Below are 22947 nucleotides of genomic sequence, written 5' to 3'. Positions count from 1 at the left end.
GTTGATATTGTTCATTGAAGCTTACCTGAGTATTTTGAGAAAGAGATCGATCGAGCGAGTTTATTACCTGCATTCAGATTTGGCATTTTCCTTCAGATCAGTCCTATGTTCATAATATGTCCGATGTATTATCTTGTCCTTTTAACAGTTAAGGGGTTTTCCCGTGACTGACAGCGCTAGTCAAAGCGTTTGTCAGTTGCGTCTTGTTCCGTGTTCACAACAATTCAGTATTTCAATTTAAAAGTCTTCGCTACTGACTGACTCACTCATAAAGACAGTCTTTGCCGCCATCTAATGGCGTGATAATGTAACTTCTGTTGCTGTTCACAGTCAGGGACTATTTTTTCTGGTGGAAGGAAGGCTTTTATTTAAAGTTTACTTCATGATAGTTGCATTAATACATATTTTTGGCTTTAATATTTGTATTGTGTGGTAACCGTTTTATAAAAGCAATAAGGTACTCGAGGCTAATGCTGTATCATGAATAAGTCACGGCTGAAGGGGTTGCAGGCAATCTGCTTCGCTTATTGCTTACACACACATATGCATACACACACACATACATATATATATATATATTAGTAAAAATCGGTGTTAGCTAGTATATGAAACTGTGTCAGTCACCACATGGCCGGTAACATTTTTGTGAATCCTAACAATGCATTTTTTGAGAACATGAACATGAATGATGCTCTGTACTGTTGATGGTCAATGCTGCATCATCACAAAAGTTTTGCCTAAGCCTTTCCACTGTAAATATTCAAGCGCTGGAACACGCACGCTATGTGAAGTTCGAAATATCCGAAGTGCAGACAGTGCCCAAATACTAAGCTGAGCTCTCTTTCATGCCTTCATGTGCTTGAACGTACAAATTCACACAAAATTGTCAAAAAATGCCCGTCTCGGCAAGTATTGCCAGTTATGTCTTCAGTTGAAAAAGAAAGGGCACGATCCGTGCATGCATTCGGTCTTAAAGTGACAGCATCCTAATAATCCTGCTGCTGTTAAACAAACCAAACAAAGGGGGGGGGGGGGGGGGGGGGGGGGGGATCACTCACTGTTCTTGAACTTTAAAAAGGATATTAAGACTATGCAGAGTTCTTTGATTTGCCTACTTTAAATTTCTGTTCCTGAACTGATGCATAGTTCATGCAGGTCTATGTATAAAAATGCTCATGCTCCCTCCATAGCATTTTCTCAAAATTCTTTGAGACTGTTTCATGTTTACAGGTGAAATATTAGATAGTGTGACAAGAGTTTATTTTCTTGGATTCGACCAATATCCACAGTGCATCCGGAAAGTATTCACAGCGCTTACCTTTTTCCACATTTTGTTATGTTACAAGCCTTCTACCAAAATGGATTAAATTCATTATTTTCCCATAATACCCCATACCCCATAATGACAACATGAAAGAAGTTAGTTTGAAATCTTGGCAAATTTACATCAATTTACAGCCTTTGCTCAATACTTTGAAGCACCTTTGGCACCAATTACAGCCTCAAGTCTTTTTGAGTATGGTGCTACAAGTTTGGCACACCCTATTTTTGGGCAGTTTCTCACATTCTTCTTTGCAGGACCTCTCAAGCTCCATCAGGTTGGATAGGGAGCATCGGTGCACCAGCCATTTTCAGATCTCTCCAGAGATGTTCAATCGGGTTCAAGTCTGGGCTCTGGCTGGGCCACTCAGGGACATTCACAGTTGTCCCGTAGCCACTCCTTTGTTATCTTGGCTGTGTGCTTAGGCGTCGTTGTCCTTTTGGAAGATGAACCGTCGCCCCCGTCTGAGGTCCAGAGCAGGTTTTCATTAAGGATGTCTCTGTACATTGCTGCATTCATCTTTCCCTCGATCCTGACTAGTCTCCAAGTTCCTGCCGCTGAAAAACATCCCCACTGCATGATGCAGCCACCACCATGCTTCACTGTAGGGATGGTATAGGTCAGGTGATGAGCAGCGCCTGGTTTCCTGGTTTCCATGACACCTGAAATTCAGTCCAAAGAGTTCAATCTTTGTTTCATCAGACCAGAGATGTTTCTCATGGTCTGAGAGTCCTCCAGGCGGGCTGTCGTGTGCCTTTTACTGAGGAGTGGCTTCCGTCTGGCCACTCTACCATACAGGCCTGATTGGTGAAGTGCTGCAGAGATGGTTGTTCTTCTGGAAGGTTCTTCTCTCTCCACAGAGAAACGCTGGAGCTGTCAGAGTGACCATTGGGTTCTTGGTCATCTCCCTGACTAAGGCCCTTCTCCCCCGATCGCTCAGTTTGGCCAGGCTGCCCGCTCTAGGAAGAGTCCTGGTGGTTCCAAACTTCTTCCATTTACGGATGATGGAGGTCAATATGCTCACTGGGACCTTCAGTGCTGCAGAAATGTTTCTGTATCCTTCCCCAGATCTGTGCCTCAATACAATCCTGTCTCGGAGATCTACAGACAATTCCTTGGACTTCATGTCTTGGTTTGTGGTCTGACATGCACTGTTAACTGCGGGACCTTATATAGACAGGTGTGTGCCTTTCCAAATCATGTCCAATCGACTGACTTTACCACAGGTGGACTTCAATCGAGTTGTAGAAACATCTCAAGGATGATCAGTGGAAACAGGATGCACCTGAGCTCAATTTTGAGTGTCATGGCAAAGGCTGTGAATACTTATGTACATGTGATGATTTTTTTTGTGTTTTTATTTTTAATAAATTTGCAAAGATTTCAAACAAACTTCTTTCACATTGTCATTATTTGAGTATTGTTTGTAGAATTTTGAGGAAAATAATCCATCTTGGAATAAGACTAACATAAAATGTGGAAAAAGTAAAGCGCTGTAAATGCTTTCTGTATGCACTGTATTATAAAGATACGTAGCTATAATAATTCAGTACAGATCAAGTATGCATATGGTAATTCAGTTGATTTAATAAGCTACATTGAAACATTATGACACATTTAAATAAATGCAGTCAAAGCAGAAAATACTCTGTCAAATTTTCAAACACATAAGGAGTACGTCCAGAGATCGTTTTATTTTTTATCTTAATACATTTATTGGAGCAATATACAATATAAACATCAAATACTAGGGGACATATCAGGTCACAGCCTTGGGGGTCCTGTTACTCTCCAGCCTTCCATTTTTCCAACCTTGGTGAGCATAGCCACAGTTCCCAGACCAAAACACGCTGCCGTCCCTGTGATAGCACTGTGCGCTAAACATTAAAAACACCAGCAAAACTTGTTAGATAAAAAAAAAACAGTCACCTAAAATAATTATGAAAAGCATATGAATGCTGTACTTACTTCGTGCCCCGAGAAAAATGCCTGAAGCACAACCACCAATGAAATAGTTAGTTGGGTCGTCAGGTGCATCTCTGGCCTGTGCACTTAGACAAGTGGCCATTCCAAAGATGGCACCCATGGCAGCTGAAAGGGTAGCAAACAGGAAATTAATTATTAGAGCAAGAGTGTATGTGTTATCATCTGATATAACCAATGTAAAATAAAAAGATTAATATAATGTATCTACAGTTCTGACAAAGTAAAGTTTAGGGCTGCCCCCAACTAAAGATTTTTCTAGTCAACTGGTATTCATTCATCTAAGCCATTAGTCAAATAGATATACAAGTATAGATATATAGGTATATATGACTTCTTTCATCTTTCAGATGAACACAATCAGAGTAATATTAAAAATATCCTGACTCTTCCAAGCTTTATTAATGGTAGTGTATGGTTCTCCTGATTTTGAAGTCAAAAAAAGTCCATCCATCCATCCATCATAAAAGATATCCACACTGCTCCAGGGGGTTAAAGGATTAGTTCACTTTCAAATTAAATTTTCCTGATAATTTACTCACCCCCATGTCTTTCTTTCTTCAGTCGAAAAGAAATTAATGTTTTTGATGAAAACATTCCAGGATTATTCTCCATATAGTGGACTTCAATGGAGCCCAAACGGCTGAAGGTCAAAATTACAGTTTACAGCAATCCCAGATGAGAAATAAGGGTCTTATCTAGAAAAACCATCGCTCATTTCCTAATTTTTTAAATTATACATTTTAACCATAAATGCTTATCCTGAACTAGCTCTCTTCTTCTCTATTTGAATTCAGTATTACTGCCCTCCACAGGTCAAAGTTTGAACTAAATTGTCATGTACAATATGCTTGTGCAAGTATATAACAATTAGTTCAATCTTTGACCTGAGGAGGGCAGTAATACACTTAGAAGTGTCTACACTGCTGGAATTCTAATAGAGAAGAGATCCAGTTCAAGATGAGCATTTATTGTTAAAATTTGTTAAAAATTGTTATTTTTTATTTTTTTGTGAGCGATGGTTTCTCTAGATAAGACACTTATTTCTCGTCTGGGATCATGTAGAACGTTTTGAAGCTGCACTGAAACTGTAATTTTGACCTTCAGCTGTTTGGGCTCCATTGAAGTCCACTATATGGAGAAAAATCCTGGAATGTTTTCATCAAAAACCTTCATTTCTTTTTGACTGAAGAAAGAAAGACATGAACATCTTGGATGACATGGGGGTGAGTAAATTATCAGGAAATTTTAATTTGAAAGTGAACTAATCCTTTAATAAAGACCTTCTGAAGTGAGAAGTGTGCCAGTTTTATAAGAAAAATATCCATATTTAAGTCTTAAATATAAACTAAAATAACTAGCTTCTGACAGACAGCCTATGTAAATGGACTTACACTAAAAGAGTGAACTCTGACCCGACGCATGATGCAATGAAGAACGTGGAAGTGCAGAAGATAGAGCAAAACAAAACCTCGGTCACAAATTAGAATTCTAAAACGAGGTATTGTCGAAGTATTTTGATATAAGAGAAGAGGAGCTTGAGTTTGTTGCACAGCCTCGCGAGGTGTCAAAGCTTATGCTGCTCCTACGTCCTGCGTCATACATCGGGTCAGAAATTACTCTTTTGCAGAAAGTCGACTTGCTCAGTATGCGTACAGCCGTCTGTGGATTATTTTTATGATGGATGGATGCACTTTTTTGGACTTCAAAATCAGAAGAGCCATTCACCACTCATATATATATATATATATATATATATATATATATATATATATATATATATATATATATATATATATATGGCATGCAGAAAACTCTTCCTGATTTTTTTTCCCTATAGAATTAAGCCTCAAATGTCAACTGTATATTGGTTTCATCTTTAAATAATAATAAAAGTAAACATATGCATGGTATAATAGGGGCTTTTGCATCGGTTTGTTCTTGGACCTAGTCACCAGGGTGGTTCCCCGAGGGCCTGAAGTGACAAACTGCACTTGTTGTTGTGAATTTTATTTGATGGCACGAGAACAGCTCAGCCAGAGCCTGAGTGCTCGCATTCTCCATCTTCATTAGTTTACGATCTATTTAACAGTCCTGTCTAATGCATTATTAGATAGAACTCGCCTCTCACAACGTAACATGCTCTAAACACACCTCTTAAACATGCAGAATAATGTAAGTGGATATTTTTCCTTGTAATCGCACCTTTTACTACGAAACCGTGGCATCCGTAATCATAATCACGATTAGAAATTTGATTAATTGTGCAGCCTTTATACATCTAGGATGGCTTGAGAGTGAGTAAATCTTGGGATAATGTTCATTTTTGGGTGAACTATCCCTTTAATATAAACAGCCATAATATATAACCTATTTTGCACTCAAGCGCACATAAAGCTTGCTGCAAAGCACTGGCAAAAGTAATGATTATGTGTCAGAAAAAAATTGAAAAATAGCAAGGAGACATTTTAATTATTTATTAATAAACGAATGTCTTCTGAGTCAAGTCACGTCACCTTTATTTATATAGCGCTTTTTACAATGCAGATTGTGTCAAAGCAGCTTTACATTGATAACTGGTATATATTTTTGGCTGCTATTAACTCTTTCGTCTAATATATACTTAATATTTTAGTGATGTCTTGATTATTTAATGTATGTTTATATAAATCTGTCATGAAAATGACAACCACTGTGTAGAAATGATTATATTTCAACAACGAATTGGAGTAAAAACATTAGAAGTTAATGCAAAAACTGCCTTAGGTGCAGCTTACATGTTTGCATACAATTTGTTCTTTGAGTGTTAATTATTTTAGCTAAAAATAAAAAGCAATTGAATTTAGGTTAATAGTTTGGGCTCAGTTGTTAACCTTTAATATTATAGAAGCATGACGTTCAAGTAAGGGCTCCCTACATAGTTGATAGCATTACCAGAGATAATTTTTTTATCCTTAAACTTTTGGTTATAATTTAATTTAATATATTTAAAGACAAAAACACAATTTGTTCAGTAAACCACTGTTAATTAAAAACAAGCAATTTTATGTTTAGTTTTCTCCCCAACTGCTGTACAGAAAACCGTACCGAACCGTGACTTCAAAACCGAGGTACGTACCGGAACCGTGAATTTTGTGTACCGTTACACCCCTAATATGTAGCCTATATTTCTCATGTCTGTGATGCAAGTATACGCTGAGATTCGGTTCATTTTTGTGACACGCTCCAGTTCAGGGGGACCAAGACGGCAGAAAGCACACACTGCGTTTTCTTTATTTTACAAAAAGCACAACATTTTGTTGTTATTGTGAGTTTACACAAATAAAAAGTAGTTTTTTCATGCTCAAAAAGCAACATCACACACTAAAGAAAGTTGAAAATGTAAAAAGCAAAATAGGTCCAATTTAACTTGTATTCAAGCTTGTATGAAGCTCCTAAAGCAAAGATTTATGGTAGATAACGGTGGCCCACAAAGACATCTTTCACCAACATAAATGAACTGAATCTAAAAATAAAAATAATAATAATAAATAAAAATAATCCAGGGCACATTTTACCCCAAAAATGGATAATATGCAAAATTTTGCAAAATATGCATTGCAAAATTATCTTCATGACAATTAAGCACACTTTCCCATTCATTAGATTAGTTTTCATTAGATTTACTAATGTAATAAACTGCATCAAATACTTTACCTATATATTATATTGCATTTAAGTAACTGCTATGAATCACTACACAAAAAAAAATCATACTGACTAAATGTTCTTTTATAATTTAAATACATTAAATACAAATACATCCCCTGCTCAGCATGTAGGGACCATAGGGAGCACAGCTTATTTAGTCTTACCCATGGTGGCAGTGCCTGATGTTGCTCTGGTCAAAGCCTCAACAGCTGTTTCAGGCTGGTATGCCACAATGTGATAGGCAGAACCTACCAGCCCTGCAGAACAACAACAGTATTAAAGGCCATTAAGTTTTGTTTTATATAGCAGGTCATGCCTAGTGACCATCTCTCGATAACCACTTTACTAGTTTGCAAGTTATTATGAAAACCATACAGTGACACAGAAAAGACTCAGTATGTATGAAACAAATAAACAACTGGAAGGTGATAACATTCCTGCACTTTATAGTTAAATAAACCAACTAATAAAAGTTGCAGACGTAAATAATGTCGAAAAATATTAATGTGAGACTTAAGAAAAAATAGTGCGCTCGTATTCACTACTAGACTAGAGAGTGTACATGCTAACATCTTAGCCTCGATAGCATATAAGCTATGCACACGTTTAAAACAACTCTCAAAAGCATCCGTTAGAAACCCTACAGTGCAGACATCCACCAGACTAACCGATGGCAGTGGCTAATTTCGTGGTGATCCATGTTTTGGAAACGCAGTCTTTGCCCTCTTCTAGATCCCAGTAGCCCATTTCTGTCTCCGCATCAAGGACACGACTGAGATATCGCGAGAGTTTCTTCTCAACCTCTTTATTCGCTGTTATCGATGTGGTCTTGTTCAGCTTTGCCCCCCGTCGGCTTGGTGTGGAACTGCAATGCCTTGCTCCAAGCTGATTTATCATTATTATCTCGATTTATGATTTATCCACGATCTCTTGACTTCACAGAAAGCATGTTTTATATCTTATATCTTGATGTGATGGAAAATTAACGATGTCTCATTGTCTTCTACCCCATTAAATCTTAAAAAATAATAATAGAATTAAATTAAAATAAATAAATAAAAGCTATATAGACCACAAGAGTTTTTCCATTCCAAAGCACTACTTTTCCATTGTTTTTCTATGCAAACACGCACCAGACGGACGTGCAAAACCGTTGCGTTCGCGTCTTTTGACATTGTGTTCTAAAAACACGGCGCTCAAGTTAAAATCAGTTAAACTTTTAAAAATGCATTTTTTCCCCATTCCAATGCCCGCGTCTTGCGTTTTTCAAAGCAAAATCGCGTTCTGTGTGAATGAGCCCTTAAAGGTACAATATGTAATAATTTTGTCCGCTAGAGGTCGCTAGAAGCCTATTCAAAACAAAGGTGTAGCTTGATGACGGCAAGTTTTAGAGCGGAATCTTGGGACATGTTGTCTCCATCTCAAAAGGACGGTGCAAAATAATCGGGAAGAAATCATGTTCATGGATGTGATTATTAACGTTACTGTAGTATGAAGCAGAGCAGGAGCGAGTGTTGTGGAGCTGAACGAGGAGCTGGAGCGATTGATCAACACACGCCTCACGAGCAGCGGGACTTTTATTATGACACAGTCGCCGCGCGCTTCCGCTTCCGCTTTTCCGGTCATGAGTATGAGGTAACGCAGCTCTGTTTATCACATTAGATACATTTGAGAGTGTTGAAAATGATGTTATAACGTTACTCTGTGCGTTCGCTCGGCGGCTGCTGTGAGACACTGTTACACACTGCAGTAAGATAGATCGATTTTACAATATCATACTAAATGCTGGATGGCTTGTGTTGATAAATGGCATGCAATTAATTTTAAAACGTATTGTATGATGGAGAAAATGCTGTATTACTGTTACTAAAAATAAAGCTGCATCTGATTATGCTATGTTAGCTACTTCACAAAATAGTGTTTTTCTCTGAGGCATGGTAAAGCATGGTACTCGCAAAAAATCAAGAAAATTAGATGTAAATGATAAGACTAAACTGGTAAGCTATATAACAATAATTAGTTTATTGTCTATAAATATATCAGAACAGGTGTTCCCTTGTATATTAAAACATGTAAATATTAAAGCGTCTTTGCCGTTTCCATGGTTTCTACAAAATAAAAGCGGAAACCGAGGATAACGCGGGTATGACGCCATTGACAGGCGACTCCTCACACGTCCCGGAGCCTTGGTTAAAATTGCAGTTTTCTCACGATTTTCAAATAGTTGGAAACATTTGGGATATTGTAAGTACTCAAGTGAACAAAATATATAACACTGGCCTAGTGGTTTTTGGATATTTTACTGCAAATATATAGGCTACATATTGTACCTTTAATGTAGCAACTTATTGGGCTAACATTTTTTTTTTTTGTGTGGTTGTTGTTTTTACAAGAGGCTAACTTTAAAGTCACATTTGTACGTATATGTGAACATCACTTTAAATATTGTGAACCACAGATTGTATTCAAGACTAACAACTCATGTCAGGGACTTTGTCCTTATTTTGATGAAGTAAGTGATGGAGGAAAATCACATACAATAATTATTTACATATTTTATTTACTGGTACAATCATATAAATATTTAATATTTTTTTACAAAATTTAAATAGGTATGTTTTAAAACACATTACAAAAAAAAAAAAACATGTTATGCTATAGGCTACTGTCAGAAATATGAGTCTGAAAGAAGGATTTTAATACAAAATCTAGCAAAGATAAAAATGCAGCTTATGCTAGGATATATTCTACAAAATAACTTAGGAAATTAATATAACGAATTTGTGAGAGAGGATATAAAAAATGGAGAGGAAAGATGTCATTCTGATCCACACTCCATGCCAGGCGGTGGCGGTAATACACCAGTTCGTCGTTTGTCAACCGCCAATAAAATCTCAAAAGAAGAAGCAGCAGCAGCAGCTACAGGTTGCTATGAAGTTGGTGGAGATGACACGTCAGCTGTCTGGAAAAACAAACACAAACTGCATCCCCTGCTTATATAGGACAATAATATAAATCCCTGCGCTGCATTTAACTGCGCATTGCCGATTGTCACTGTATTATAGAAGTGAAGATGTACTGAAGACTAATAAGAGTCACGCTGTAGCATCACGCATGCTGAGATCAAGAGATAGTTCAGCTTCATTCAATCTGGACCCGTCCGAGACCACCCACAGAAGATGATCAGCCCAGCAGCGCGGCGTTATCGTGGATGAGAGCGGTTACCGGACCGGAGCTTTTGTCATCCGCATCCTGAGCAGCACACACAGGGACATGTCGTCCCCGTCGCCGGTGCAGATCCGAGAGGCGAACGCGCACCTGGCAGCGCTGCACAGGCGGGTCACAGACCTGGAGCAGAGGCTGGAGGAAGCGGAGAAGACCGTGCGGGAGCAGGCGGAGAGTCTCATCCGCAAAGATGAGCAACTGAGAGCTACCACGCAAGAAATCACGGAGGCCAAGGACAAGTAGGGGAAAGAATCTGTTTACATTCTCAACACAGTCGTGTTGTTCTGTAGATGCTGAATTGATTTATTATTTGATATGAAAATCATGCATTTGTAAAATGTGTGTTGAATCAAAATGCTCCATCAAAGCTGCTGTAAGCGTCGTTTGCACACAAAAGTAAATATCCGACCTAACAGTTATCACTGAAAACAGTGGTCCAAGAAACCACACCTGTCTGTTACAGACTGTTTAAAGAGCAAAATAGACCTGTTAACCAACCAGAAAAAGAACTGCCAATGTTGTTAGGAGGTGGGACTACTTGTATGTGCGACCAATGACAGACAGGGAAACTTGTTTGGAAACAGTTATAGACCTTATTTACCAGAGAAACAAGCGCGCCGCCATCTTTATAAAATTGTCTTTGAACTTCCGTTTTGCGGTAGCTCTGTTCATTTCTATGGCATAACTGTTAAAGAATAATTATTTGTTTAAGTGGATTTACTTGTTGTAGAGTTAATGAAAGTTATCATGAGCATTGTTATGTTTAAAGCAGATGTCTTAACAAATGTCAGTAGATCGGGAAGATTTTAAAATGAGCAGTTCATTCATAAATGTAATATCGCTGTGGAAATACAAACCGGAAGTCAAAAGACAACGAGCGCAACGCTGAAAAGGGGCGGGGCTTCATAAGGTCTATAGAGTGCCTCAGGGATGACGCATTTTTGTAGGCAAAACCCGTAAGCGAGTTAGCATTTTAGGACTTCCGGTTCCAACGCCGTCAAGTCTATGGGTTTTTTTGAATGGGTTTTTGCTAAATCGCCTGAAATAAGGTCTGTGGTTAACAAAGCCTCTAAATACTTTCACGTTTTGATCTATGACATAAAACACACCAGTTTTTAACCCACTTGTGAATTTTTTAAACTTTTACTGTATCTTAAAATCGGCGGTTGCTAACAAATTGCTAAAAGGGACTAATGTTACTTCCTTTGGCGGGGACTTTAGACGTCATCATTAAAAACGGGACATTTGGACAGCATTTCTCATGAAAAAGTGGATAAGTATTCATACACAGCGCAGATCATAATCAGTGAGCATGTTTTTAAATAAAGTTGTTTTTTTAAATACAGTTTGAGGAAGCTTGGTGGTGATGTTGATCCGCGACCATGGTGTGCTGTAGTCCGTTAGCCTTTTATATCTGACGACTTTATTTAGGCTTCAAAATCTATAAATGTTGTGTTAACTTGTAAAGATTATCTTGATAGACAAAACGTGTAAGTGTCATAACCCTTTGTTAAACACAGAGCTTATTTTCTGCGATTTTCCAAAAGTCTATGGGAAAAATCGAGAAATTCAACCGAGGGAACCCGTGCGCCGCTAACTTCCGGGTTGGCCTACAAAAACGCGTCATTCCTGGGGCACTCTATTGAGTGGTGCAGGTGACGTCACTTTGTAGGCCAATCGGCAGTTAGCATCACCCTGATTTTCCATAGGCTTTTGGATTATTGCAAAAAACAAAAACAAGCTCTGTGATAAACAAAGGTTTATAATACTTGAAGTTTGAAGCCTAAATTAGTGATAGGAAACCGAGGCTTTCTGAAGGGTTTGAGGCTTTCATTTTATTGTGCCGAAAAACGGTTCATTACTTGAAGCTTTTAACACAGTGCACATTAGCGACATCTGGCGGTCAGACTTGTTTTCTGCACCATATCTAAATAATCGTGGAGCAGATCTACGGTTTGAAAAAGCACGTGACCAAATAAAGCGTCGTAAGTCCGTGACATACGGAATCACTCTTGTCTTGGATCAATACAGTTCTATTCTATCCTATTCTACGGTTCTATCTCTAACTAATCTCATCTAAATTAATTTGTGACAATGAGACCACAACTCGTGTCATGTGTAGCCTATTCAGCGGATTCACATATTGATCAATAATATAAAATATACAATGATGTGATCATAGTTGACAATTTTGGATGAGATGTCTCTCATCTCTCTGAGACCACAGCAATAAAACATAATTAAATGCATTTTCCTTTTATGCATCAGGTGAAGCGCTGATTTTTTTCAAACCAGCTGTCCCGACTTTACGAATACTGCATGACGTTCGAAGCTTCAAACGTCATCAATCACGTGGTATTGTCATTTCGATACAAGCATCGGTACATTGCGTGATACACTAGTGCTTTGAAAACTGCATCGGAGCCCCGGTATCAACCGTCCCGTCACTACCCTAAATGCAGTCGCCAGAAGTAAAAAGCTAAAGGTAGGCTATAAATGAACTACACCATGGTAGCTCAACTTCAGCGTCACCATCATTAAGCTTCCGACAACTCTTTCGGTTTTTATCTAAAAACATTTTCCCAGCATGTTTGAGTTAGAATAGTTTATAAGAGTACAATTATGAGCATAATGAGGCTGTAAAAGCAAACTGAGCTTACCTTTTTGGCGTGATGACGTTTAATATCCCAGACAGTCTCTGTAGTTTCATCTAGCCACTTGTTAGCAACGGCCTTTTTCAAGACACATAACAGCTTAATAAAATCACGAGTGTGGTAATACTGATGTATTTTATGTTGTAGAATAAAACGTAAAACTGTCTTGAGCTTGCGTTCACCACAGACCTCATTTCAGCCATTTAACCAAAATCCCTTTCAAAAAACCCTTTGACTTCAGGGCGATGGAACCGGAAGTGCTAAAATGCTAACTCACTTCCGCGTTGTCATACCTGCACCACTTTAGTGGGGCATTCACACCAGACGCGACTTGCGCGAATAAATCACGCTATTCGTGCGTAGTTGGACGCTTAAACATTTTGAGTTTACTCGCTTCATTCGCGCGTGAAATTCACTTCATAACAGACGCGAATTCGCGTCATGAGAGGTGCTCTGCCTCTCCTTTAAATATGTGTCCCAGACTCTTCCACTTTAAACGCCCGAAACGCTCAATTTGTGGCGTGTCATTTGCGCAAATCGCGTCATTCGCTCCACCTCATTTGTGCGAATCGCGTCGCAGGATGTCTATTCGCGTCTTTGCATTGACTTAACATGTAAATCACTCACGCTTAACGCTTCATTCGTGTCTGGTGTGAATGCACCATAATAGAGTGGTGCAGGTATGACATCACTTTGTAGGCCAACCGGCAGTTAGCATTACACTAATTCCCTCGTCAAGGCTATCGCAAAAAACAAGCTCTGTGTTCAGCAAAAGTTTATGATGCTTACACGTTTTGTCCATCAATATAATTTTCACAGATGAACAAGACTTTTATGAATTTTGAAGCCTAAATGCGGTCGCCAGAAGTAAAAAGCTAAAGGCTATTAATGGACTACACCATGGTCCCACGACTTCAACATCACCTTATCCATCATATACGTGTACTGCACACAGCTCTGGGGGGTTAATAAAGGCCTTCTGAAGTGATGCATTTGTGTAAAAAAAAAAAAAAATCCATATTTAACAAGTTATGAAGTAAAATATCTAGCTTCCGCCAGACCACCTTGCGTATTGAAGTTATGAAGAAAATGTAAACTGGTGTCGCGTCAGTTAGGCTTTTTCCCTAAGTTGAATAGGGAAGGCGTAGGATGTAGCGCATGCTCTTTGAACTGCGAATGTTTTACACTTTCTTTGTAACTTGTTTACGGAATGCTGTCTGGCGGAAGCTAGATATTTTACTTTATAACTTGTTAAATATGGATTTTTATTTATTTATTTTTTGGATGCACTTTCTTCAGCTTATACTCATTGGTTCTGTTCACTTCCATTATAAAGCTTGGATGCGTCAGAATATTTATTATAGGGCTGCACGATTAATTGCACGAGATTGTCATGCGTGTCTCATCAGTAAAGCCGGTTCTGTGATTAGCGGTAAATGTCCATCACCTGCTTTCAAATGGAGCGGCACTTAATATACAGAGCCGTAATTCGCGGACAAGCTACGCAATATCGTGTTCATAATCGCAGATGAATCGCTTTCGATTACGAACGCGATATTGCGTAGCTTGTCCGCGAACTACGGCTCTGTATATTAAGTGCCGCTCCATTTGAAAGCAGGTGATGGACATTTACCGCTAATCACAGAACCAGCTTTACTGACGAGACACGCATGACAAAAGCATGCGATTAATCGTGCAGCCCTAATTTATTAATATATCTCTGATTGTGTTCATCAGAATGAAGAAAGTCATATACACCTAGGATGGCTTGAGGGTGAGTAAAGCTTGGGGTAATTTTCATTTGAAAGTTAACTAATCCTTTAATCTACCCTAAAGCCTTTGTAGTCCGATTTAGCCACTTGTTAGCAACTGCCTTTTTCAAGACACGTAAGAGTTTAAATCTCAAGTGGGGTATTACTGATTCATTTTATGTCATAGAATAAAGCGTGAAAGTGTCTTGTCCACAGACCTTATTTCAGACATTTAACCAAAATCCCATTAAAAACAACTGACTTCGGGACGATGGAACTGGAAGTGTTAAAATGCTAAATTACTTCTGCATTTTGGCCTACAAAGTGATGTCATACCTGCACCACTCTATTGCATTAAAGCTGTTCATTTTGTAGTTCTAAAACCCAGGATAGAATAGACCAATTTTGTATACAGTGGGTACGGAAAGTATTCAGATCCCCTTAAATTTTTCACTCTTTGTTATATTTCAGCCATTTGCTAAAATCATTTAATTTTTTTCCTCATTAATGTACACACATCACCCCATATTGACAGAAAAACACAGAATTGTTGACATTTTTGCAGATTTATTAAAAAAGAAAAACTGAAATATCACATGGTCCTAAGTATTCAGACCCTTTGCTGTGACACTCATATATTTAACTCAGGTGCTGTCCATTTCTTCTGATCATCCTTGAGATGGTTCTACACCTTCATTTGAGTCCAGCTGTGTTTGATTATACTGATTCAGACTTGGTTAGGAAAGCCACACACCTGTCTATATAAGACCTTACAGCTCACAGTGCATGTCAGAGCAAATGAGAATCATGAGATCAAAGGAACTGCCTGAAGAGCTCAGAGACAGAATTGTGGCAAGGCACAGATCTGGCCAAGGTTACAAAAACATTTCTGCTGCACATAAGGTTCCCAAGAGCACAGTGGCCTCCATAATCCTTAAATGGAAGACGTTTGGGACGACCAGAACCCTTCCTAGAGCTGGTCGTCCGGCCAAACTGAGCTATCGGGGGAGAAGAGCCTTGGTGAGAGAGGTAAAGAAGAACCCAAAGATCACTGTGGCTGAGCTCCAGAGATGCAGTCGGGAGATGGGAGAAAGTTGTAGAAAGTCAACCATCACTGCAGCCCTCCACTAGTCGGGGCTTTATGGCAGAGTGGCCCGACAGAAGCCTCTCCTCAGTGCAAGACACATGAAAGCCTGCATGGAGTTTGCCAAGATGGTGAGAAATAAGATTCTCTGGTCTGATGAGACCAAGATAGAACTTTTTGGCCTTAATTCTAAGCGGTATGTGTGGAGAAAACCAGGCACTGCTCATCACCTGTCCAATACAGTCCCAACAGTGAAGCATGGTGGCAGCATCATGCTGTGGGGGTGTTTTCCAGCTGCAGGGACAGGACGACTGGTTGCAATCGAGGGAAAGATGAATGCGGCCAAGTCAGGGATATCCTGGACGAAAACCTTCTCCAGAGTGCTCAGGACCTCAGACTGGGCCGAAGGTTTACTTTCCAACAAGACAATGACCCTAAGCACACAGCTAAAATAACGAAGGAGTGGCTTCACAACAACTCCGTGACTGTTCTTGAATGGCCCAGCCAGAGCCCTGACTTAAACCCAATTGAGCATCTCTGGAGAGACCTAAAAATGGCTGTCCACCAACGTTTACCATCCAACCTGACAGAACTGGAGAGGATCTGCAAGAAGGAATGGCAGAGGATCCCCAAATCCAGGTGTGAAAAACTTGTTGCATCTTTCCCAAAAAGACTCATGGCTGTATTAGATCAAAAGGGTGCTTCTACTAAATACTGAGCAAAGGGTCTGAATACTTAGGACCATGTGATATTTCAGTTTTTCTTTTTTAATAAATCTGCAAAAATGTCAACAATTCTGTGTTTTTCTGTCAATATGGGGTGCTGTGTGTACATTAATGAGGAAAAAAATTAACTTAAATGATTTTAGCAAATGGCTGCAATATAACAAAGAGTAAATAATTTAAGGGGGTCTCTGAATACTTTCCGTACCCACTGCAGGTTTAAAGTCCCCGTGAACTGGAAGTTGGAAACGACTTTTCTCTGGTGTTGTGACGTATTTCCATGTGAAACGGAATATTGAATAGAGGGCAGGGTTTAACTTCAGCGCTTCTCCTCTCCATCTCTCACTCATAGCAGACTAACGGTTGGAGAGGAGTGGTTTAAGCGTTTTCAACCCAAGCTGTCAAACTGACATCATCAGAGAAGGAACGCTATTCCAGACCAGAAGTAACTTTTCAGATTTTGATTAAAGATTACCGCGACAATTTTTTTTCGGTGTATTAACTTGCACAGATTAATTGTTCACCACAAGACTAGTAATATGCACTAACAAAGTAAATGGGGTCAATTTTGATTTCATGCCGACCAAAATTATTGGTTCCTGCTGTATCAGTAGCCAATGAGCTTGCATGCTCAACCTTCAAAATACTTTGGTAGAGTTTGCCCTAGCAGTGCAGCGCGCCTTCAGAAACCCTCCACCTTCCCCAGCTCCACCTGTATAGATCTGCTACGGGTAATTAATGTACGCTATATTGTACAGCAGCAGCATGTCTTACTTGCTCACAGCAGTGTGGCGTGTATGTATTGGCAGTAGCAAGTCCTGTACTTTCTCTGCAGCAGCAGCAGCGTAGCAGATCTATTCCACCAAGACCAAACATACCAACATTGTCATAGCCATTACCATGCCAAACACTCAGAGAGTTGTCATGACAGAACTGCATATGTGAATATTATGTAGACTTACTGTTCACATCATATTTATGCTTTAAATGATTAGTTCACTTTCAAATACAATTTTCCTGATAATTTACTCACCCCCGTGTCATCCAAGATGTTCATGTCTGTCTTTCTTCAGTCGAAAAGAAATTAAGGTTTTTGATGAAAACATTCCAGGATTATTCTCCTTATAGTGGACTTCAATGGCCTCCAAACGGTTGAAGGTCAAATTACCGTTTCAGTGCAGCTTCAAAGGGCTTTAAACGATACCAGATGAGGAATAAGGGTCTTTTTTTAGCAAAACGATCAGTCATTTTCGAAAAAAAAATTAAATATATATGCTTTATATAAACAGATGATCGCCTTCCAATTGGAGAATCCAACAGTGCAAATGTGTGTGTGTGTGTGTGTGTGTGTGTATATATATATATATATATATATATATATATATATATATATATATATATATATATATATATATATAATTTCTAACCCCATTTTTAATTGAATCGAGACCCTAAGAATCGGTATGAATCAAATCGTGAGATTCCAAAAGATTGTGGCATGCAAATTGCGTACAACAGATTTAATTAATAGGATAGTTTGCTGATTAAAAATGTTATCTTTATTTTTCATGTAGAGAGATTTTCTTCCTCCACGAGAAGCTTTGTCAATCAGAGGAATCCATCCATAAACTCAACCAAACGATTAAGGAAAAAGATTCTCTAATTGGACAGTTACAACACCGATGTCAGCTGCTGGACAACATTTGCAAAAGCCGTCCATTACTGGACAGCATGCTGGCTCAGATGGCCGAGGCAGAGAGAATGGGGCCTGTCAGAGACTTGGGGAAGCCCACGACCAACAGCTCTCTCACGGACGGAGAATCCAACTGCAGCCCCAGCCGCCTCTCCAACCACAAAGACTTCTCACTCAGCGAGGACGACTCTGATGATCAGGAATTAGATGGGGTTGTGTTTGGGACCACTGTATGAGAGTCTCTGTTCAACTGGTCCTCGTCTCAGGTTTAGCAGCCTGTGTGTTTTGATGGTTACCATTGATTCAGTGTCTGGTCATCAAATTGTTTCAGAATACAGGTTACATTGTGAATGGGATTCCACTGTAAAGGGAGAATGCCTGGTCAATTCTGGCTGAATCTATGTGCAAAGTGATGCAAGTATGCCACATATCATTTAGATTTGTCCCTCAGACCAGTTTTATTTAGGTTCAGTTTAATACAGAGTCCCACACATGACAAGCATGGAAACAAAAACTATATCGTGGCCATGACTTAGTAACATGTCAGCACGTTTGACTAAATCATTCCCTCATTTTAAGTAAATTGTGTGCATGATACTAAATTAGGGCTAAATTCGTTCCCTTGATTTAGTGAAATCAAAACAAGGGAACAAATTAGTTCAACATGGCCACAATTTATTAAAACGAGAGAACAAATTCTTAATTCGTGGCAACAATATATATATATATATATTTTTGCATGTTGTGTGGGGTTCTAGTTTAAATACCTAGTTGTGTTTTTTTTTTGTTTTTTTTTTGGTTAACTTTTTCCATATATTTTTAACTTTAAATTTGCATATACAGTGATTATTTTACTGAACTATTTATACCTGGATTTATTAGGTCACGTGAATATCAGAGAAAGTTTTTTAAAATTTGCGTACAGATTTACCGTTACATGCAGTCCATCTGCCGTTTCATTTGTTAAAATGTGATCCAGTCCTGTTTTAAAAATGTTTCGGATACCGTGGACATCACCTAGACGTAGTATACTATGCTTGCTGTTTTGTTGGAGCTTCTCAGTGAACAATTTCAAGTCATTGACAATGTACAAATGATGGATTCTGGTTTAGGTTAGATTAGATTGTGGATTTATCCACTATCCTGTTCATAGAGCCTTCATAGTTGGATTTAGATCCAGTGTCATCGGGTGTATGCCATGCATTGTTTACAAACAGACATAGTTTTACTTCATAAATTCACCCATTTGCCACAAATTTACATTGAAATACATTTGCATATCTATGCTGGAAAGCAAACTTAAAGGAATAGTTCACCCAGTATTTTAAGTGTTGTCACGACAGGTTCCAAACCTGTATGATTGTCTTCCGCAGGACACTAAATATATTTTGAAGAACGATGGGGTACAAATGGCAAAAATGGACTGTGTAGGACTGTGTTTGGCAGTCCTACAGATTAGCAATAGAGGGTGAATTCTCATCGTTTCATTGTAACAGTATGAAGTAAAACAGTTCCTGAAAGACTAATGGAATTATTTATTCTGAAAAAATATAATACATGATTTTAATATTCTTGCAGTGTTAGGGAAAGTTACTTTTAAAAGTAATGAATTACAATATTGCATCACTGCCTAAAAAAGTAACTGTTACTTTTTATGAAAAGTAATGCGTTATATTACTTTTGCGTTACTTTTTCTTTTTTTGGCAAATGTAAAGACCCTTTCACACCAAAAGTTAAATGAATAAGCCTTAGGCTGAAGAAAATGCAAATTCATGTCTGTACAGTAGAGGGCGCACCTCAAAAAAACAAACATCTCAGCTGACCTTCAATTCTGGATCACATAAGAATAGGACTTACATAATAGTAATTTGCATTACTTATTTGAAAAAGTAGTTCAGATATTTTGTTGTAAATAAAAGTACGTTACTTTACTAGTTACTTGAAAAAAAGTAATCTGATTACGTAACTCAAGTTACTTGTAACACGTTATCCCTAAAACCTAAATATCTAAATTGTGAGCTTGTATATATTAAATTGGTTTAAATATGTCTTAAATTTTAGATTGGGTGAACTGTCCCCTTAACCATTCCTTTTTTTTTTCTTTTTTTTTTTTATCACATTACAATTTAAACAATGATAGTTTACAATAAGGTTTGTTAACATTAGATTATGCATATGTATCATGGACTTTTTTTTTACAGCATTTATTAATATAATATTAATCTATATATTACTGTTCATTATTAGTTCATGTTAATTATACAATTTGCAAAACTTAACATTAATAAATGCTGTAAAAGTATAGTTCGTTATTTCATGTTAACTAATGCTAATGTATAGAATGCTATTGTAAAGTGCTAACTAAACAACTGTGAAAATGTTCTCCACCAATGTAGTAAGTGGTGGTTATTTCATATTTAAACAAAGATACGTGGTGGAAACTCATAAGCATCAGGATTGAACCATGGGACTAATCAGTTTTTGAGAGACCCTACCACCATTGTGTTGAGCAAAGCTGCTTTTAAGTGACAGTGACAAAACCATATGGTGCACACCAAACATACACTGTAATTTAAGGTGTATTGTATATAATTAAGTGATCTATGCAGTGAAGTTGTTCTCTGAGAGCCTCTCTTAATAAAACAACTAGCACTTAAAATAGTGCCCACCAGATAAACGGAGCAATTCCAACCAAGCTAAAGCTGTTGCTTACACAATTACAGGTTCACGGTTGAGGAAAAAGTGAAAAAGAGTGTAAAATCTTGTATAACCATTTGCAACTGTCCTTATATTTGCTATTATTTCAGTTCTGCAGATGATAATGTGATGTCAATGCATATAGACCTTTCTCCAAATTTTGTAATTCTTGAACATTTAATTCGGCCTAGCAAAATGAAGTCTATGCAAGTCTGTTATGTTTTACCATATTTATTCAGAGTCAAGCTGTGTGGAAAGCCAGATGGAGGAGAGCCATTATGTAGTGAATGAGTGTACTGATGATGGGGCATTATTCATGTACAGCGTGTCATTTGTCCTGTTAAGATGTGATGGTTACACAATATTTTCGTGTTCGTTTTTAAGAGTCACATGTGGTACTGAACTGCAGCATGGTAATTTTACATATTGGGGCATGTCATATTTGTCTTGCTAGTGCCCTGTACATAAGTGTGTTTGCTAACATTTTTCTCTACATATAAAGTAAAACAGTGCCTAAAAGACTCATGGTTACTTGTTAAATGGAATTATCTATTCTGAAAAAACTCAAATAAATTATTTTGTTATTCTTTAGTGGTAAATATCTCAATTGTGTACTTATTCAGAAACACAGGCAGTGTTGCCAATTCAGTGATTTTTGTCGCTAGATTTAGCGACATCCTCACCCCTTTTTTCAAAAGACTAGGGACAAATCTAGCAACTTCTTGGACAAGCCTTATAGATTCAGAGAGGTGCCAACTGACCTATTTTTATGTTTGTTAGATCAGTGAACTATGACATCTAGTGACATTTAGTGAACAGTTTTAGCTACTTTTAATTAAAAGCAGTTGGTAATGCTGTATATTAATATAATATTAAATGGTTAGTTCACCCAAAAATGAAAATTCTGTCATATATTATTCACCCTCATGTTGTTCCACAGCCGCAAGACCTTCGTTCATCTTCAGAACACAAATTAAGATATTTTTGATGAAATCTGAGAGCTTTCTGACCTCCCTATAGACATTGTAAAAGGCGTTGTAAACACAGTGCAGAGCTTCCAGGTTCTACGTCAGAACGCCGACTCATTATTGGCCGGCTCCTGCATCAGCGTCACACACATGCATCGTGCTGTTTTCACAAGTAAGGTGTACATTTTCAAATCTCCAAACTGATCACACTTGTAACATCTAGTCATTCTTTTAAAACCTGATCTCATGCTTTCATTCTAGCTGTACATATTTTCATTCTACATAATCACTGTTTCAAAACACAAGATCGTTGTGATATGTAATGAGAACATTTGGTTTAATCACAGAAACACAACAGTATGATCATCTTTCAATTTAGTACTTTTAACAATCAGTTCATTCAATAGCAAACAATGCAAGATTCATGTTTCAAATCACCCTTGTTGCTGAAATAATTAGTTGCACAGGTTACAGATGCCACATTAGAAAATACACTTACATTAAATTACATAATTGACAAAATCCATAATGTTCGTACTGTGTTATCAAAAGGTGTGAAGTGTATGACATGGTCATGAAGTTTTTAGCTAGAACAGAGTTTGCTGGCAATACAGTAAATGTTCTCACTGTACCACATGACTGAATCTATACTGCAGTCGACCTTTATAAGGGTGAGTTATAGTAATGTGGCAGTCTTTACCATGGTAATGCCTCTGTTTAGATTCACAAGGCATACTATAATGTAAAATGATGCCATCTGTCTCCCTTCTTCTGATGTATCTGATCAATCTGATGTTATACAGTCATTGACTTTCTTTTCCCTCCTACTCTGTGTTCACAAATTTCAAATCCCTCTGTATCTGTATCTCTCCCTCTCACACAAACACACATTGGTTTTTCCATATTTTATGGGGACTTTCCATAGACATGATTTTTATACTGTATATCCCCTACCCCTAAACCTACCCATCACAGAAAACTTTCTGCATTTTTACATTTTATAAAAATAGAATTTCGTATGATTTATAAGCTGTTTTCCTCATGGGGACCAAAAAACAAGGTCTAAAATTACTGGTACTACCATCCTTTTACCAGGTCCACACATACATACACACTTTGAAAATCGTGGTCATCATCTAAGATAAATTGCTTATAATAT

General features: G+C 38.0%; 2 protein-coding genes across 2 annotated transcripts; one reads left to right on the top strand and one right to left on the bottom strand.

Annotated features, from left to right (window-relative positions):
* Window positions 1-2996: 2996 nt before the first annotated feature.
* ndufa11 (NADH:ubiquinone oxidoreductase subunit A11) lies at window positions 2997-7906 on the bottom strand. Its single transcript, XM_048173396.1, has 4 exons — window positions 7663-7906; window positions 7159-7251; window positions 3290-3412; window positions 2997-3198 (listed from the first exon to the last, which is right to left on the bottom strand). Exons 1-4 carry the CDS (start codon window positions 7889-7891, stop codon window positions 3086-3088), a joined length of 558 nt encoding a protein of 185 aa, XP_048029353.1. The 5' UTR covers window positions 7892-7906; the 3' UTR covers window positions 2997-3085.
* Window positions 7907-9897: 1991 nt separating this feature from the next.
* vmac (vimentin type intermediate filament associated coiled-coil protein) lies at window positions 9898-21419 on the top strand. The gene is made up of 2 exons (XM_048172941.1): window positions 9898-10458; window positions 18005-21419. Exons 1-2 carry the CDS (start codon window positions 10268-10270, stop codon window positions 18357-18359), a joined length of 546 nt encoding a protein of 181 aa, XP_048028898.1. The 5' UTR covers window positions 9898-10267; the 3' UTR covers window positions 18360-21419.
* The last annotated feature ends 1528 nt before the right edge of the window (window positions 21420-22947 follow it).

This window comes from Megalobrama amblycephala, linkage group LG21 (assembly GCF_018812025.1).
Source record: "Megalobrama amblycephala isolate DHTTF-2021 linkage group LG21, ASM1881202v1, whole genome shotgun sequence".
In the NCBI taxonomy this organism is placed as follows: domain Eukaryota; kingdom Metazoa; phylum Chordata; class Actinopteri; order Cypriniformes; family Xenocyprididae; genus Megalobrama; species Megalobrama amblycephala.
This window is presented reverse-complemented; position numbering and strand designations above follow the sequence as displayed.

Bases quoted from the DNA above. Each gene is read 5' to 3' on its own strand.
- ndufa11 (XM_048173396.1), bottom strand. From the start codon at position 7,891: ATGATAAATCAGCTTGGAGCAAGGCATTGCAGTTCCACACCAAGCCGA. The intron at 3,413-7,158 runs GTAAGACTAAAT...CTACCCTTTCAG, and splicing joins ATCAGGCACTGCCACCATGG to CTGCCATGGGTGCCATCTTT. The intron at 3,199-3,289 runs GTAAGTACAGCA...TTTAATGTTTAG, and splicing joins CATTTTTCTCGGGGCACGAA to CGCACAGTGCTATCACAGGG.
- vmac (XM_048172941.1), top strand. From the start codon at position 10,268: ATGTCGTCCCCGTCGCCGGTGCAGATCCGAGAGGCGAACGCGCACCTG. The intron at 10,459-18,004 runs GTAGGGGAAAGA...TTTTTCATGTAG, and splicing joins ATCACGGAGGCCAAGGACAA to AGAGATTTTCTTCCTCCACG.